This window comes from Wolffia australiana, chromosome 17 (assembly GCF_029677425.1).
Source record: "Wolffia australiana isolate 7733 chromosome 17, ASM2967742v1".
NCBI lineage: Eukaryota > Viridiplantae > Streptophyta > Magnoliopsida > Alismatales > Araceae > Wolffia > Wolffia australiana.
This window is the reverse complement of record NC_135851.1, coordinates 11,461,074-11,475,748: the sequence shown is the minus strand read 5'-3', so window position 1 is coordinate 11,475,748 and position 14,675 is coordinate 11,461,074. Positions and strand designations below refer to the sequence as shown.

At 41.8% G+C, this 14,675-nt stretch overlaps 3 protein-coding genes across 4 annotated transcripts in view; 1 reads left to right on the top strand and 2 right to left on the bottom strand.

The window, feature by feature from the left end:
• Nucleotides 1-857, top strand: part of LOC144714455 (Nucleotide-diphospho-sugar transferases superfamily protein) — a 5,756-nt gene extending 4,899 nt beyond the window's left edge. Inside the window, exons 10-11 of the mRNA XM_078589205.1 lie at nucleotides 1-6; nucleotides 553-857. The exon at nucleotides 1-6 is cut by the window's left edge and continues 59 nt beyond it. Of these exons, the coding sequence (XP_078445331.1) occupies nucleotides 1-6; nucleotides 553-745 (199 nt within the window). The 3' untranslated portion in view covers nucleotides 746-857. The remainder of the gene's footprint in view (nucleotides 7-552) is intronic.
• On the bottom strand, nucleotides 456-3,854 carry LOC144714457 (uncharacterized). Of its 2 annotated transcripts, XM_078589207.1 has the most exons (7): nucleotides 3,652-3,854; nucleotides 2,767-2,889; nucleotides 2,362-2,523; nucleotides 2,151-2,289; nucleotides 1,053-1,104; nucleotides 791-961; nucleotides 456-718 (listed from the first exon to the last, which is right to left on the bottom strand). In XM_078589207.1, the coding sequence occupies exons 1-6, from the start codon at nucleotides 3,852-3,854 to the stop codon at nucleotides 795-797; spliced, it is 846 nt and encodes a 281-aa protein (XP_078445333.1). In that variant the 3' UTR covers nucleotides 456-718; nucleotides 791-794. The 2 variants fall into 2 exon arrangements, with proteins under 2 accessions (XP_078445333.1, XP_078445332.1); XM_078589206.1 differs by having other exon boundaries at nucleotides 456-961.
• Nucleotides 3,855-12,565: 8,711 nt separating this feature from the next.
• LOC144714366 (DNA/RNA-binding protein Kin17, conserved region) lies at nucleotides 12,566-14,374 on the bottom strand. Its single transcript, XM_078589091.1, has 2 exons — nucleotides 14,231-14,374; nucleotides 12,566-14,095 (listed from the first exon to the last, which is right to left on the bottom strand). The coding sequence occupies exon 2, from the start codon at nucleotides 14,092-14,094 to the stop codon at nucleotides 12,913-12,915; it is 1,182 nt and encodes a 393-aa protein (XP_078445217.1). The 5' UTR covers nucleotide 14,095; nucleotides 14,231-14,374; the 3' UTR covers nucleotides 12,566-12,912.
• Between the last annotated feature and the right edge of the window lie 301 nt (nucleotides 14,375-14,675).

Here is a 14,675-nt window from a genome sequence, read left to right as displayed (position 1 = left end):
GAAGAGGTGATAAAAATTTAATTCAATGATCATAGTATTCAATCATCTGCATGTTAGTGTCTTCCCCATGCTTTCAGGGTTAAAGTATTTCGTTATTAAGATTTGTTATCGGATAATTTACTTGCGCTAGATCATTCATTTGTTGATTCTCGTAGCCATAAAGTTCATCTCAACATCATTCATACGATTGTGATGATGATCGTGATCAGAACCTGCATTTTTTTAAAATGTTCGCATAGCTTGATCATGTTCGTAGAATAGAAATCATGTTCGCATAGCTTGATCATGCAATCCGAGCCATGATCGAGATATTCCATCAGTAACATTTGTGATGATCAGATAATTCACTTGTGCTTTTTATGCTAGATGATCATAAAGTTCATCTCAAGATCATTCATACGATGGTGAAAATGCTCGTGATCGCAGAAAAAACTCATATTTTCATAGCTTGATCATTCCATCCAAGGCAACGAACAAGATCATTCATTCAAACGACGGCGACCATGATCCAGATTTTCTGATTTTTTTTTTGAAATTTTGGGAACGATGAAGGTGGTGTTTCGATGTTGAGCTGGTGTACCTGTGCAAGCGGCTGAAGATCCCCATGATCGAGACATCGGTGAGCTGGTCAGAAATCCCCGGCTCCAAAGTTCGACTTACCAGTATCATCCACATGCTCTTCGAACTCGCCCTCATCCGCCTCGGCTACGGCCTCCGCCTATGGAAAATCCATCCCTTACCTTAATCTTAGTCTTAACGATTGTTCTGTCCCGGCAAGAACACAACATACCTCTTTAATTTAACGATTTATGGTTGGAGGAACATTGGAGAAGAAGAAGAGGTCTTGATTCGTCTTCCGATTGCAGCGTCGTCTTCTTGAAATTGTTCTCCTTTCCTGGAAACTGATTGAATCCTCCGTCGGCGTTGATTTCCTGAAATTCAATGCTGTTTCTGTCCAATTCTGAGAAGAAGAAGAAGAAGAAGAGGCGAGAAAACGAAGGATTTAGCAGCTGCTGTTGTTCTTGGGAGTTGGAACGAAGAGATGATCTCACTCTCGTGTTGTCGCTTGTTCCCGCTTTCCGGCTTCGCGCGGATTTCAGTAAGCTGCAGAAAAAGACCGATCTTAGTAAACGATAAGGTATATATAGAGCGAGAGAGAAGAAGAGAGAGAGATAGATTTGGAGAAAGCGAGAGATGGTTTGTGAGAGGCTGAGAGAGAGATCAAGAGGGCGAGATGGGTTAGAGAGAGATTGAGAGATAGAGATAGAGATATACAAAATGGATAGGGAGAGGATGAATGGGTAGAGAGAGAGGGGTAGATAGAATGAGACCGAGAGAGATATATATATAAAGAGACGAAAGAGATTAACGGATAGAGAGAGACAAAGAGAAAGCAAGAAATAGATAGAGAGATATGGATAGAGAGAGAGACCAAGAGATAGATAGACAGATAGATAGAGATAGAGACAAAGAGATATATAGAGAGAGAGATACGGATAGAGAGAGAGACCAAGAGATAGATAGACAGATTGATAGAGAGGGAAAGAAATAGATAGAGAGAGAAAAAATAGATGGACAGATAGAGAGAGAGAGAGACAAAGAGATAGAGAGATACGGATAGAGAGAGAGAGAGACCAAGAGATGGATAAGACAGATAGATAGAGATAGAGACAAAGAGATAGATAGAGAGAGATACGGACAGAGAGAGAGACCAAGAGATAGACAGATAGATAGAGAAGATATATAGAGAGAGATACGGATGGAGAGAGAGAGAGATCAAGAGATGGATAGACAGATAGATAGACATAGAGACAAAGAGATATATATAGAGAGAGAGACCAAGAGATGGATAGACAGATAGATAGAGATAGAGACAAAGAGATATATAGAGAGGAATACGGATAGAGCGAGAGAGACCAAGAGATAGATCGAAAGATAGATAGAGATATATAGAGTAATAGAGAGAGATACGGATAGAGCGAGAGAGAGATAAAGAAAGAGAGAGCGAGAAAGATATAGGGAGACAAAGACAGATAGAAATAGAGATAGAGATGTATGTATATATATATAGAGTGAGAGACAGAGAGCGAGACACTGAGATATACAGAGAGATATATATGTAGAGAGAGAAGAGTATGTGAGAGAGTTGCCTCCGCTCTCCTTCCGAAGCCTTGAATCCCGCGGGAGAGCTTCCGAGCTCGGTCTCTCTCCTCGCGGAGCAGCGGCCCTCGCTGAAGCAATCTCAGCACCCTCTGCGACTTGTTCTTCGCCGCCATGCCCCAATCGAAGCTGCTACGAAGCGATCTCAGCCGCTAGATCGAGAGGCAAGTTCAAAAATTTCGAGCGCAGACGAACAATTACCCTCGCTCGTCGATCAGCTTCAAGCTCTGGAGCCTGGCAATGGCCGTCGAATCAGACTGGAATTCCTCTGCGATGCTGGCGGGACCGTGCGTCAGGAGATGCTCCAGCAAGATCAGCGAATTGTACGCTTCCCGCCATTGCGCACTGCCCGATCTCCCCAATCTGCCCAAGAACAGCATATCGTGTACCGGGAAATCAGTATTTATTCAGTAGAGATCGGCGATCCTGTCAATCGCATCGAATCAGGAGGCAAAAATCGTCGTACGAACGACGATCTGGATCTATCCTTCGCGCAGATCACTGATCCGGTCTCTCGACGCGCAATTTGGCTCGATAGATCATTGGATCCATCAGATCCCAATCGGACATCACAAATTTCCAACACAAGTTACACGAATCACAGACCTTGTATGAAGGATGTCGACAATCCTCCAGTAATCCTCAATCTCGAAAGCCGCTCTGGATATGATCGCCATTGTGCGCGCGTCCGGCGGTGCAGGCTTCCCCTTCGTCACCTCCTCCGTTAACCTGATGAAGATCACATGAACAGTATCCGGAAAACCTTAGCCGGTCGAAATAACAATAGATCGGAAGAAGAAGAATCAGAAGAAGATGAAGAAATTAACAATAAGAAGAAGAAGAAGACATTAACAATAATAAGAAGAAGAAATTAATAATAAGAACAAGACGAAGAAGAAGTTAACAATAAGAAGAAGACGAAGAAGAAGAAAAAGAATAAGAAGGAGAAGAAATTAACATTGAGAAGAAGACGAAGAAGAAAAAAAAGAAGAAGAAGGAGAAGAAATTAACATTAAGAAGAAGAAGAAAAAGAGATTAACAATAAGAAGAAGAAGAAATTAACAATAAGAAGAAGACGAAGAAGAAGAGATTAACAATAAGAAGAAGAAGAAATTAACAATAAGAAGAAGACGAAGAAGAAGAGATTAACAATAAGAAGAAGAAGAAATTAACAATAAGAAGAAGATGAAGAAGAAGAGATCAACAATAAGAAGAAGAAGAAATTAACAATAAGAAGAAGACGAAGAAGAAGAAATTAACAATAAGAAGAAGAAGACATTAACAATAAGAAGAAGACTAAGAAGAAATTAACAATAAGAAGAAGAAGACATTAACAATAAGAAGAAGACTAAGAAGAAATTAACAATAAGAAGAAGAAGACGAAGAAGAATAAGAAATTAACAGCAAGAATAAGAAATTAACAGTAAGAAGAAGAAATTAACAGTAAGAATCAGAATCAGAAGAAGAAATTAACAACACTAGAAAGATTACAGCTGAATGGGAGTGACATCCGTAAGAGCCAACCGAGCGATCCGGATCTTATTCCGGAGAAAGACGGAGGCCTGCTTCTTCAGTTCCCCCAACAGCGGCGCCACCACGCCGCCGCCGCCGGCGGCCATGCTCGCCGCCGAGGACGGATGACGAAGACGTGGAGATTGAACTCGCGAAAGGATGACGAAGCTTGTAACTACCATGGAAGCATACTCTTTAAATTTTGAAATAGCCGAAGGAGACCGTTACTGTGGTCCCCACCAGCCCATTAAAATATAGTTAGTTTGGGCTGAGCTCGGCCCATTACGGATAAGCGTCAACCGGCACCCCATTAGCATCGACTTCGTTGACGATGCCGTTTACGCTATCAGTCAACGTTAACCTTCATTTTCTCTAAATTTGAGTAACCGCATGACAACCATATCTAGGAAATTAAGGTTTCTGTCTTGGTATATGTTTTGGCAAAAAAAATCTAAACATGTGCCTAAAATTTCTTACCTCGTTGGTTTGGTCAAAAACTTGTTACAGTAAAACTTACTCAAGATCTGACACAGGTATTGACTAAAGTCTAAGTCCCCCCTAGATGTTGTACCCTTCACGTAGCTCCAAGAGGATACCTGATAAGCGTGAGCATTATACATGGGCGTGTGCGAGTTGGATCCGTGTCGTTGGGACATTTACGCTTGCTCCACGCCTATAAACTCTTCTAAATATTCAATTTTACATAGATAAAACCCCATGGGTGGCATCCAAGGCATGGCTGTATAGGTCTACGAGCACAACCCTTAGGTTGGTTGTACCTGGCACCGTGTATTTACCAATAAAAAAATTTAAACATAATCTCATAAATTGGCTCCATTTATTGAAATAATTAAAAAAACATTTTTTTCTTATATTTATGTTTTTGGTTGTGCTCATGCTCATAGGGAACGGCACGTCCGGGATGTGACGGGACGGATGATGAGCCGTGACGAAATGTTCGTCACGTCACCGTCACATCACGCATCTGAGGATTTTGAAAAAAAACCGTCACGTACCCGTCGCGCATCCATGCATCCTCATTCCGTCACGTCACCATCACGGTGATGGCGTCACCGTCACTGGTGACAGAAATTACTAGCGGGGAGAAAGAGATAGGATTACTGGTCTGGAGAAACTAGGCGAAGATTTTGTTGGAAATTCCACTTCTTTTGAGAAATCCAACTGGATCAACGCTCAACCCACCTCTGTTTTCGTCGCCCTCTCCCTTGTCAACTTGTTCAGGCCTCTTCTTGGCGGGTTTTCGCTGCTTCTGCTCTGAAGAAGAGCATCGCCATGGACTACTCCTCGGAGCTCTTCTCGGAGAGCTTCTCCAGGAGATGGGTGGCTTCTTGTTGGTGCCAAAAGGTCTAACAGGTGATGGGCATAGAGAGAATCCGCCTCCAAACTGTCCCCTTAGCGAGGGAGACGACATTGCTTAGGATTTTGCAAGTTTCTTCTTTTGGGTTTTGTCTAATAGTTGTTGCCCGTGCGAATTGGGATTGTATGAAAGTTTTTGTTCCCTTTTTTTTCATGTTTTTTGGATTATTCTCCCTCTCTCTCCAGTTATTCTGGGAAATAATTATCATTATTATTTCTTTTAATATCTTATTATTTCACTTACTAGTTACTATCTAGTACCTAACGTATATTCTCCTCTACTTCTCTGAGTCGAAGCTCCCTGAACGGCTGGTCCTTAGGTTGAACCGTTGGAGTCTGGAGCAGCAGCTGGAGACGGAGAAGGCAAAGAAGAGGAAAGAGCAGTTTGAAGAAGTAGAGACGAAGATCCAACAGCTGCGAGAGGAAGAGACGACATTATAGAGAGGCTGGAAGTGGACTACGGAGACCCTAAGGTTGAACGTCCACTGCAGATCAAGAGGAGCTGACAGTCTTCTACGCTGGCAAGATTAGTGTCTATGAGGGCGTGAGACCTGAGAAGGTTGGCTGAGCATTCTCATCTCAATTCGAGTATCAATAAAATGAAATTGCTTTTTCATATTCTTTTAGTCATCGGTTTATTTCAAATCGGCTTGATCTTCATCTTAGATCCTCATTTGATGTCTGTTGATTTTTGGGGGAAAGGGAATGGATGTAAATTTCATTCTCCAATTATTCTACGTACCTTGTTGCATTTCAATTCAATGTTCTTACTGCTCTGGAAGGAAAATAAATGGGCGTTATCTTATCTTAGATCCCTCTTTTTTCTGAAGACGAGGCGACAATCTTGTTCTTATTTTGTTTTGATCCCTGATAAGGTACTCTCTTCAGCACTCTTATTTGGTTTTGATCTTGTTCTTCTTTATCTTTTTTGGTTTCTCTCATTCTCTCTTCACTCTCACACTCTCACACTCTCTTCTCTCTCACCCTTCTCTCTTACCTCTCTTACTCAGTTACTCTCTCTCATTCTCTCTTCACTCTCACACCTTCTTCACTCTCTCCTCTCTCTTCTCTCTCTCATTCTCTCTTCACTCTCACACTCTCCTCACTCTCTCCTCTCTCTTCTCTCTCTCATTCTCTCGTCACTCTCACACCCTCTGCACCCTCTCCTCTCTCTTCTCTCTCTCATTCTCTCTTCACTCTCACACTCTCCTCACTCTCTCCTCTCTTACTCTCTCCCATTCTTTGTTCACTGTCACACCCTATTCATTCTCTCCTCTCTTACTTTCTCTCATTCTCTTTTCACTCTCACTCCTATATTACTCTCTCTCATTTTGTCTTCACTCTCACACCCTCTTCATTCTCTCCTCTCTTACTGTCTCTCATTCTCTTCTCACTCTCACTCCTATCTTACTCTCTCTCATTCTCTCTTCGCTCTCACACTCTCACCTTCTCACCCTCCTCTCTTACTTTCTCTCATTCTCTCTTCACTCTCACACTGTCTTCAGTCTTCTCTCTCTCCTCTCTTACTCTCTCATTCTCTCTTCACTCTCACAGTCTCCTCAGTCTTCACTCTCTCCTCTCTTGCTTTCTCTCATTCCCTCTTACTCTCCTCAGTCTCCTCAGTCTCTCCTCTCTTACTCTTTCTCATTCTGTCTTCACTCTCACACCCTCTTCATTCTCTCCTCTCTTACTGTCTCTCATTCTCTTCTCTCTCACTCTTCTCTTACTCTCTCATTCTCTCTTCACTCTCACACTCTCACATTCTCGCCCTCCTCTCTTACTTTCTCTCATTCTCTCTTCACTCTCACAGTCTCCTCAGTCTTCACTCTCTCCTCTCTTGCTTTCTCTCATTATCTCTTCACTCACACACTCTGTCTTTTTTTTCTTATTCTTCTCTGCCAGACTCTTTTTCTTATTCTTCACTCTTCCTTTTTCTCACTCTTCCCTACCACTCTATTTCGACTCTCTTTTTCCTCACTCTTCTTTCTCATTCGCTTTTTCTCATTCTTCTCTTTCTTCTTTGCTTTGTCACTTATTTTTATTTCTTCTTTCTCACTCCTTCTCATCGTTCTTCTTTCTCTTTTATTTATTTTCTTACTCTTATGTCCCGCTCCCATTTTCTCATTCTTCTGTCTAGCTTCTCTTTTTTCTCATTCTAAGCTGAGCACCTTGAATGGTGTACATTTTACAGCCGACTGAAATGGCCTGTTAGAGATAAATATTGTCAATGAAGGTTTTGATATGTGCTCATCTAGTTGGTTATCATTTTTTTGTGTAAAATGCTTGCAAATGCCTTAAAAATACTTGACAGTTTCATTAGATGTTTGTGAAATGTGAAAAGTTTCAGCACTTCAGTCGTAAATTTTCATTCATAGATGAAGCATCCATAGCTTTGAATTATATCATTATTAGAAAAGAGGACGAAAAGTGAATGACTGTAGATGGATCCCTTAATGTGTAGCATTTAGTCCTTCATTAGAAGATAAAGTTATGAGTTAATAAATGAGTTCTTTCACCTATTTCCCTAGGACATAGTCGGCAATGGGCACTCTAAGTGGCGACGAGTGTGTTGACTTGGCCGTAGAGTCCTCGGATGAGGACATACACCACTAGGGCCGTTTCTTGTATGTCCTCAGACGAGGACATACACCGCAGTATTTCAGCCTTCCCAAACGTAAAGGGAAGGCTGAAATACTGCGGTGCTTCACGGAAGTAGGGTCAGGCGTGTGGGCGTGCCTACTATGCCGTGACCAAAAAGTTGACCCATTGCGCAATAGGTTGAAGCGGCGAAAAGACGGGTCTACGAACATCTTCTGGAGGCATCTGGAGTGCAGCCATAGCTGAGTATATCACGAGATGAAGGGGACTAATCTCGAGTAACGTACGATAAAGGAGGCGTACGGGCAGGGTGGTGCCGCCAAGAAAACGCTGGAAAAGACAGGAGATTATAGCGCAGTTTGTTTGTCTCACAAACTTCCCATGGGCTACAGTAGACAACGTCGGGTTCAAGATTATGTGGAAGTACGCCGCGGAGACGACAATTGACCCGCCAGGTTCAAAGGCAATAAAGGATACGACGCGTAAGCCATATGGGAACATGAAGGGAAAGCTCGTACATTTATTAGCAGATGTCCCCAGGGTCTCCCTGACGGTTGATGCGTGGACCGCCGAGAATTTCTGTGGTCTTCTCAGTGTCACGATTCACTGGGTGAACAACTGGTGGGAACAATGCGAACGTGTACTTGCTATACGCGAACTGGTCGGCAAACACAATGGCGAGAATGCGAGCGCAATAGTGCTCCAAGCGTTGGAAGACTTCGGCTTGAAGACGAAGGTCGAAAGCTCTTAGTCTGGCCTCATTTTAGGCTCGTACTACCGTATTGAAAGACTAACATTTTTATCATGTAGGTTGGGTCGATCACTACAGACAATGCATCAAGCAATGGGTGGATGATAGCGTTGCTCGCAAAGGAAATGAAGCCAATTAACAACCGTTTCACTGAGGACCGACATGTCCCTTGTGCTGCCCACATGTTGAACATCATCGTCCAAGCTGCACTACAGTCATTATGTATATCAATGACCACACGTCCTCCTAAGACTGCTAACAACAGTGCATCAGACGCCACAGATGAAATTGTTTACGACGCTGATACAGATGACTTGGACGCTCTGCGAGAGGCTGCGGCAAGTCATGTAGAAATGGTCAGCCGTGATAGTGGCCTCGTCCTGGGAGATGCGATTGCCCGTGTTCGGCAATTAGTGATGAGCATCCAAGCATTGACACAACGACGACAACAGTACATGAAGACGTGCAACGACATGGGGAAGAATCACAACCAACATTCTTTAGATTGCCCGACGCGGTGGAACAGTACGCATGACATGTTGCATGCTGCATTGGAGAAGAGAGAATTCGTCGATTTTATGCCGTTATAGATCATGTAGGTCACCGATAAGGACATCAGAATCTCACGTGAGGAATGGGAAATGTTGGCAGACTTTTACAACATTTTAGGGCCCTTTTATCGGACGACAAAATCCCTTAGTGGCTCGAAGACAGTGAGAGTCGTGGAAGTGATCCGCATCATGAAGGGGCTGATGCAACAAATCGACACAATATTGCTGAAGTTCGATATGTCTACAATTTTCGCATCGGGAAGAAGGATGACTCTCGCACAAATTGCATCCATCCGCAAAGCTTGTGAGAGCATGAAGTCGAAGATGTGAAAATATGAGGGGATGATTTCAAAAAATCATGCAACGACGACAACTGTAATTCTTGACCCTTTCAACAAGGGAGCGTCAATTGACTCTAGTGGCCTCTAGGAAGCACTGGCATTTGTTGGCGGACTTATGCCCCAACACGGTGAGCAAGACCTAATCTGTAGCGACCCCGAGGATGAGGACTGGCTCGCAGAACATATTGATGGCATAGCGCTAGCTAGAGAGAAGGAACAACAAGTACCAACTCCAGCCGAGGAATTGGAGGCGTATCTACAATCAACCAAGAAGAAGGACAACGAGACAGCGTTGGGATGGTGGGCACGTATTGGTGCACGAACCTACCCACGGCTTTCTACACTTGCGCAAGAATTTCTCTCAGTATGTGCAACCAGTGCCCCAACAGAGCGTTTATTCTCAGCGGGATGTGCAGTTGTCACTTTCAAGCGGGCACGTCGTAGTGCTAAAGCATCGAGCTCCTGATTACAGTGAAGTGTTGGTTGCGTGCTGAGAACGCTTAACTGTGCGATGCAGATAGGGCAGATGACTTTCCTGAAGACGAAGACTAGTGTAAGTCTTTACTCTTAATTTACTTCTATCGATCCAATCATCTAATGTAATTTCAAAGGACAATTGTTTTGTAGCATCATCAATCTTGTTGTGAAGAATTGACACCGTAAGTTTCTTCTAGCTGATTGTGCTCCATCTTTTGCTGTCGTGTTCTGAACTTTGTCATGCAAAAAAAATTAAACCATTTTTTTCTCTTATGATGTAGTTGATTCTGCTTTATTAGCTTAGCACTCTGTATGTTTATTTCATTTCAATGAAAGATATTTCTATGAAAAACAGTTACCCTATGGAGACAGCCTTTTTCTTTTCGTTTCCAATTTACGAAACCAGAAAAGTAAGTTCCACCCTCTCGTCCAATTTTGGCGAAGCATAGGAAATGGGCACTTCTTGAGGTGGAATGTCATCTATTCAACAGTAATTTTGTGATTGATTTTATCTTATTTACATTCTCTGGGTTCTTTCGATTTGATGATAGCATATGTTATTTCTCTGTCTCCTTCATGTGTTTCTCTAAAACTTTTCTAATGATTTTTGTCGTCACATTAGTCGATATATTGCAGAGGTTTTACGTTCTTTCTTTCATGTTTGAGGATCCTTTAGACTCAAAATATTTTTCGCGTATTTGTCAGTGGAGTGAATATTTTTATTTTTATTTTATTTTTGTTGCCTCCTATCAGTTTTCAGTTTTTAATAGGGGAGCTTCTCCAACCGTACATTCTCAAGGATAATTATATAATCTTACTTTCTCAAGAATAAAGTCCATGATTTTATAACTGTACGTTATCTAATTATATTGAGCCAATGGATTTTTTCTTCATTTTTTAACATCCTGGTGGTTTATTGGTTCAACATCTAGGTGTATGAAATCATCATTGAAAACTGTTTTGATGACAACCGTATCATGAAAAATTTCGACCAATATGGTTCTTTGTTCCAATTTTTTTTTAGCTTAAGGTGTCCCTTTGAAATTTGATTAGGAAATTATGTATTTTTGGTATCTGCAGAATCTGTCACCACAAATATTGAAATAGTACATCACTCAAGACGGGATCAGGTCTCAGTTTTCTTCAAAGGTACGATCTCTATTCAAAATGGAAACACCATAGACTTTTTGAATTTTCATTTAATTAATCTCTGTCATTCTTTCAGTTATGCCTTCGATTGCATAGCATGTGGAGAAGCCTGTGCCAATTCCTTTTGGAGCCTAGAGGAGCAGAGGGCCTTGGTTCCAAGAAAAATGAGCTGATTAGATATTTTACAGTTTCAAATTCCTTTGGTCACTACGTTATCTTGAGCAAACTTCTAAACAGATTCCTTTTTTATAATCAGTTTCTAAATTTTGGCATTTTCTCTATAGTTATATTAATTTATTATATCTTCTTTGTCACTGGTGAGTCACTAAATTGTTCAATAAAATAAAATTAATATATTAATATGAATTCTTCACGGCTGCGTCAACAGGTTAATTATCACATTCATAATTTCACATTCTTAAAAAAATATTTTAGCTAAATATTTAGCTTCTAACCAAGCACTTAAATCTCAAGTTACTTATATTACATCAACAATTTTGGTATCCTAACATACTAAACCATAAGACAGTAAATACTACATTTTTCCAACAGGATATTAATTTATTAAATTCTTTTACTTGTATAATTCATTATTGAAATGTAATTAAAATTTTTAAATCTGTAAAAAAAGTTATTCAATTTTACTGACTTTGCGTTAAAAAATTCTTAGTTTCTCGGTCAATAAATTAATTGGTACAATAAATTTCTTACATCCCCTGACAAGTGCCAACAAATTAGTTATTTAACTGCATATAAAAAATATATAAATGTCTTCACTTTTCTGTCAAAAAATTATTCATTATATTCTTTAATTTTTTCAGTCAAGAACTTAATTAATAAACTATCTACATTCAAAATTTAAGGTTAATAATTTGATTATCATAACAGATTAAACCATAGATCTCGTCACAATTTAGTTATTACCACTATTTAATGAAAAAATATAATTGTATTAAAATTCCGTCACGGACGTCATATGTGACGGACTTTTCGTCACGGCACTCGTCCGGACTTCCACGTCATCATCACGCCACCGTCACGGGCAATCTGTCACTGTCACCGTCACCGTCACGTCATCCGTCACGTGTCCATCACGGTGACGTGTGACATGACGGATGACGTTTGGCGATCCCTACATGCTCATCCTTGTGCTGATGCTTATGTTTATGTTTAGATTACATTCATGCTTATATTATAAAACATTTTTGTAAAATAAATACTCATTCAAATTCAATATTCAGCAGCTGCCACAGTTTTATTGTTTCCCCTTAGTTTCAAAACTGGAGCAGACTTTTGGAAAACCCATGAATCCCTCACTCATGGTATCAGTTCAATCTGGTTTTACCAAAGTTGGTAAAATATTGCAAATGCTAACATCCTCATTATTTTTATACCATACTAGATATTGGCTCTTATTTTTCTATTTCTTTCAACGGAACTATTCTAGAATTTGAGAATGTATAATGAGCGCAACACAGTGTAATTCTATCATGAATTCATTGAACCTTATTCTTCTACTCTCTTCCCTCCTAACTTGCTCTTAGTCTTTCTTTATTCTTCGAAAAACATTTTCCAAAATATCCTTCTAATGATGGCCATTGATAATTGCCTACCGCTTCAAAATATTGAATCTCAAAAAAGAGAATAAATAGCATTTTAAAATATTAACTGTAATCATTAACTAGCATCCTCGATGGGTATTTAACTATCAGACACTATGATCACAGGTCCTGAATTATGGGTCGAAATTGTGGGCTCAACTTCTCATGACAGAACAAAAGGCCTTCTTCCTTTGAAAAAAAGTCCCCCAAATAATCATTAGCTTGCCTTTCTCTGTCTTCTTCTTCGGCTAGAATTCTCTAGATTTCTTGAGTTACTTCTTCTTCTTGATGGCCCCATAGATATGAAACTCAGAATCTGAGATAAAACACCCAAGAATCGATCAAAACGCCAAACTAGTAAGAGAGAGGAATGTGCAATCTGTCGATCCAAAATGTCAGCTTCCTTGGTGAAGTTTGCAGATATCTTCATAATCAACGGCGGGCAAGACTCTGCCATCGTAGATCCCCCTCTCAATCTGAACCTTGGCGCAGAACTTATCAGTGTTAACAGCGATTAGCCTGGCATTAGATCCCCGGTAAGCGCCATTAACGATCCTAACCATTCCCCCAATCTGAGGAATCACCGTCTCCAGTTCTTCCTGATCCACTCTCAGAACATGCTTCTTCTCCAACATCTCAATCTCCCCCACGTACTTGTCAATCACCTTAATAACAACTCCCTTCTGCTTGTAATACCCTTTCTCTGCCAGCGCCTTGCTCATCACCTTCACCACAATCCCCTCGCAGAGCCAGTAATCCTTCCTGTTGCTCCTCTCCTTGGCCTTCTCTTCCTCCGCCATCAACTCCTCAAGAGCAGACACTCCTCCCTGGCCAGAAACCTTCATCTTCTTCGCAGATTTCTCCCCATCTTCGACTTCGAGAGGAGCAGCCACGGTCAAATTCGGCTTAGATGAGATTCCCCCAAGAGAGAATGCAATCTTCCCGGAAGAGGGTTCCGGAAGAACATCAGAGTTCTGCTCGGAAGAATTTTCTGGAATAGGATCGAGGGTCTGTTGTTGTTGTTGCTGAGATGACATGGCTCTCTCGATCTGACGAGCGATGAGGCGTTCTTGCTTCTCTTCGTCCGCGAGATCGGCGGAAATTCGCTTGTTCTTGAGGCGATCCTTGAAGATTGTTTCTGAATCTCGATCGATGTAGGTCATGAACCAGCCTTTGGGGGTTTCTTCCACCTTGCACTTGCCGGTGCGGCCGAGGTATTTGACGAATTCTGTGAGAGTGGCCCAGCGGGTGGAGTTCATGTGGATGTGGTGGCGGTCGGCGATGTACTCGTTGTAGACGACGGTGGCGGCGACGCGGGAGAAGCGGTGAGCGCGGCGGACATGGTCGAGGAAGGTGGCCTCGAACTCCTCCGAGTAGCCGCCGACGATTCGATTAGGGTTCTGCCCGAAGACCTGCATCTGCCGCTGGTGGCTCTCGCTCATGCAGTGGCATTTGAACCCGTTCTCGTCCCGGCACTGCTTCTGGCACATCTGGCAGTACCATCGCAGCTTCTGCAGCCCCTTGGCCTTGATCCGGTTCGCGATCGCCTTCGGAGTCAGGAAATCGTTCTTCCCCATCCTTTTACCGATCAAAGATCGAGGAATTGAAATAAGAAATCGATCAGATCTCAAACCGCAGAGAATTCTTGCGATTCGGAACCGAAACCCTAGCTCGCTGCGGGAAAAAAACGGGGAGAAGATCGAAAAAAATGACCTTGATCGATTGAGCGTGATCACCGGCAACGGCAGAGGAGGGGGATTGGAGGCGAAGATTAAGCTACAGAGCTCGTTCAATTGTTCGCCGATCGGGCGCCGATCGAGAAGAATTGGCGGAGGGAGAGTGAAAGAAAGGATATATCGAGGTAGAATTTGGGGATGTTCTTACTTCAGGTTTGGATTAGGGAATGCGGACGGATGACGAACCATTATCCGTTCCTTGGGACGGTCCCTTTTCCCTTAGGTTTTGCTTGTTTTCCCTTGACACACTTGATGCAAGTGTGAATATTCTTGTCATCAACGGGATCTAGATTGCCATATGACACAAGGCGTATCTTATGATAAGATATATGACCAAGTATCTTATGCCATAATGAAATAGAATTCTTATGCGTTAGCTTCCTCTTTGCCCCTTTTGCACTAGTGTGCAAAATTTTATTGGA

Excerpts from the sequence above, each read along its gene's own strand:
- LOC144714457 (XM_078589206.1), bottom strand. The coding sequence starts at position 3,854 with ATGGTAGTTACAAGCTTCGTCATCCTTTCGCGAGTTCAATCTCCACGT. Across the intron at positions 2,524-2,766 it reads GTCGACATCCTTCATACAAG|ATTGGGGAGATCGGGCAGTG; the intron begins GTCTGTGATTCG and ends GTTCTTGGGCAG. Across the intron at positions 962-1,052 it reads GAACAAGCGACAACACGAGA|AATTGGACAGAAACAGCATT; the intron begins GTGAGATCATCT and ends TCTTCTTCTCAG.
- LOC144714366 (XM_078589091.1), bottom strand. The coding sequence starts at position 14,094 with ATGGGGAAGAACGATTTCCTGACTCCGAAGGCGATCGCGAACCGGATC.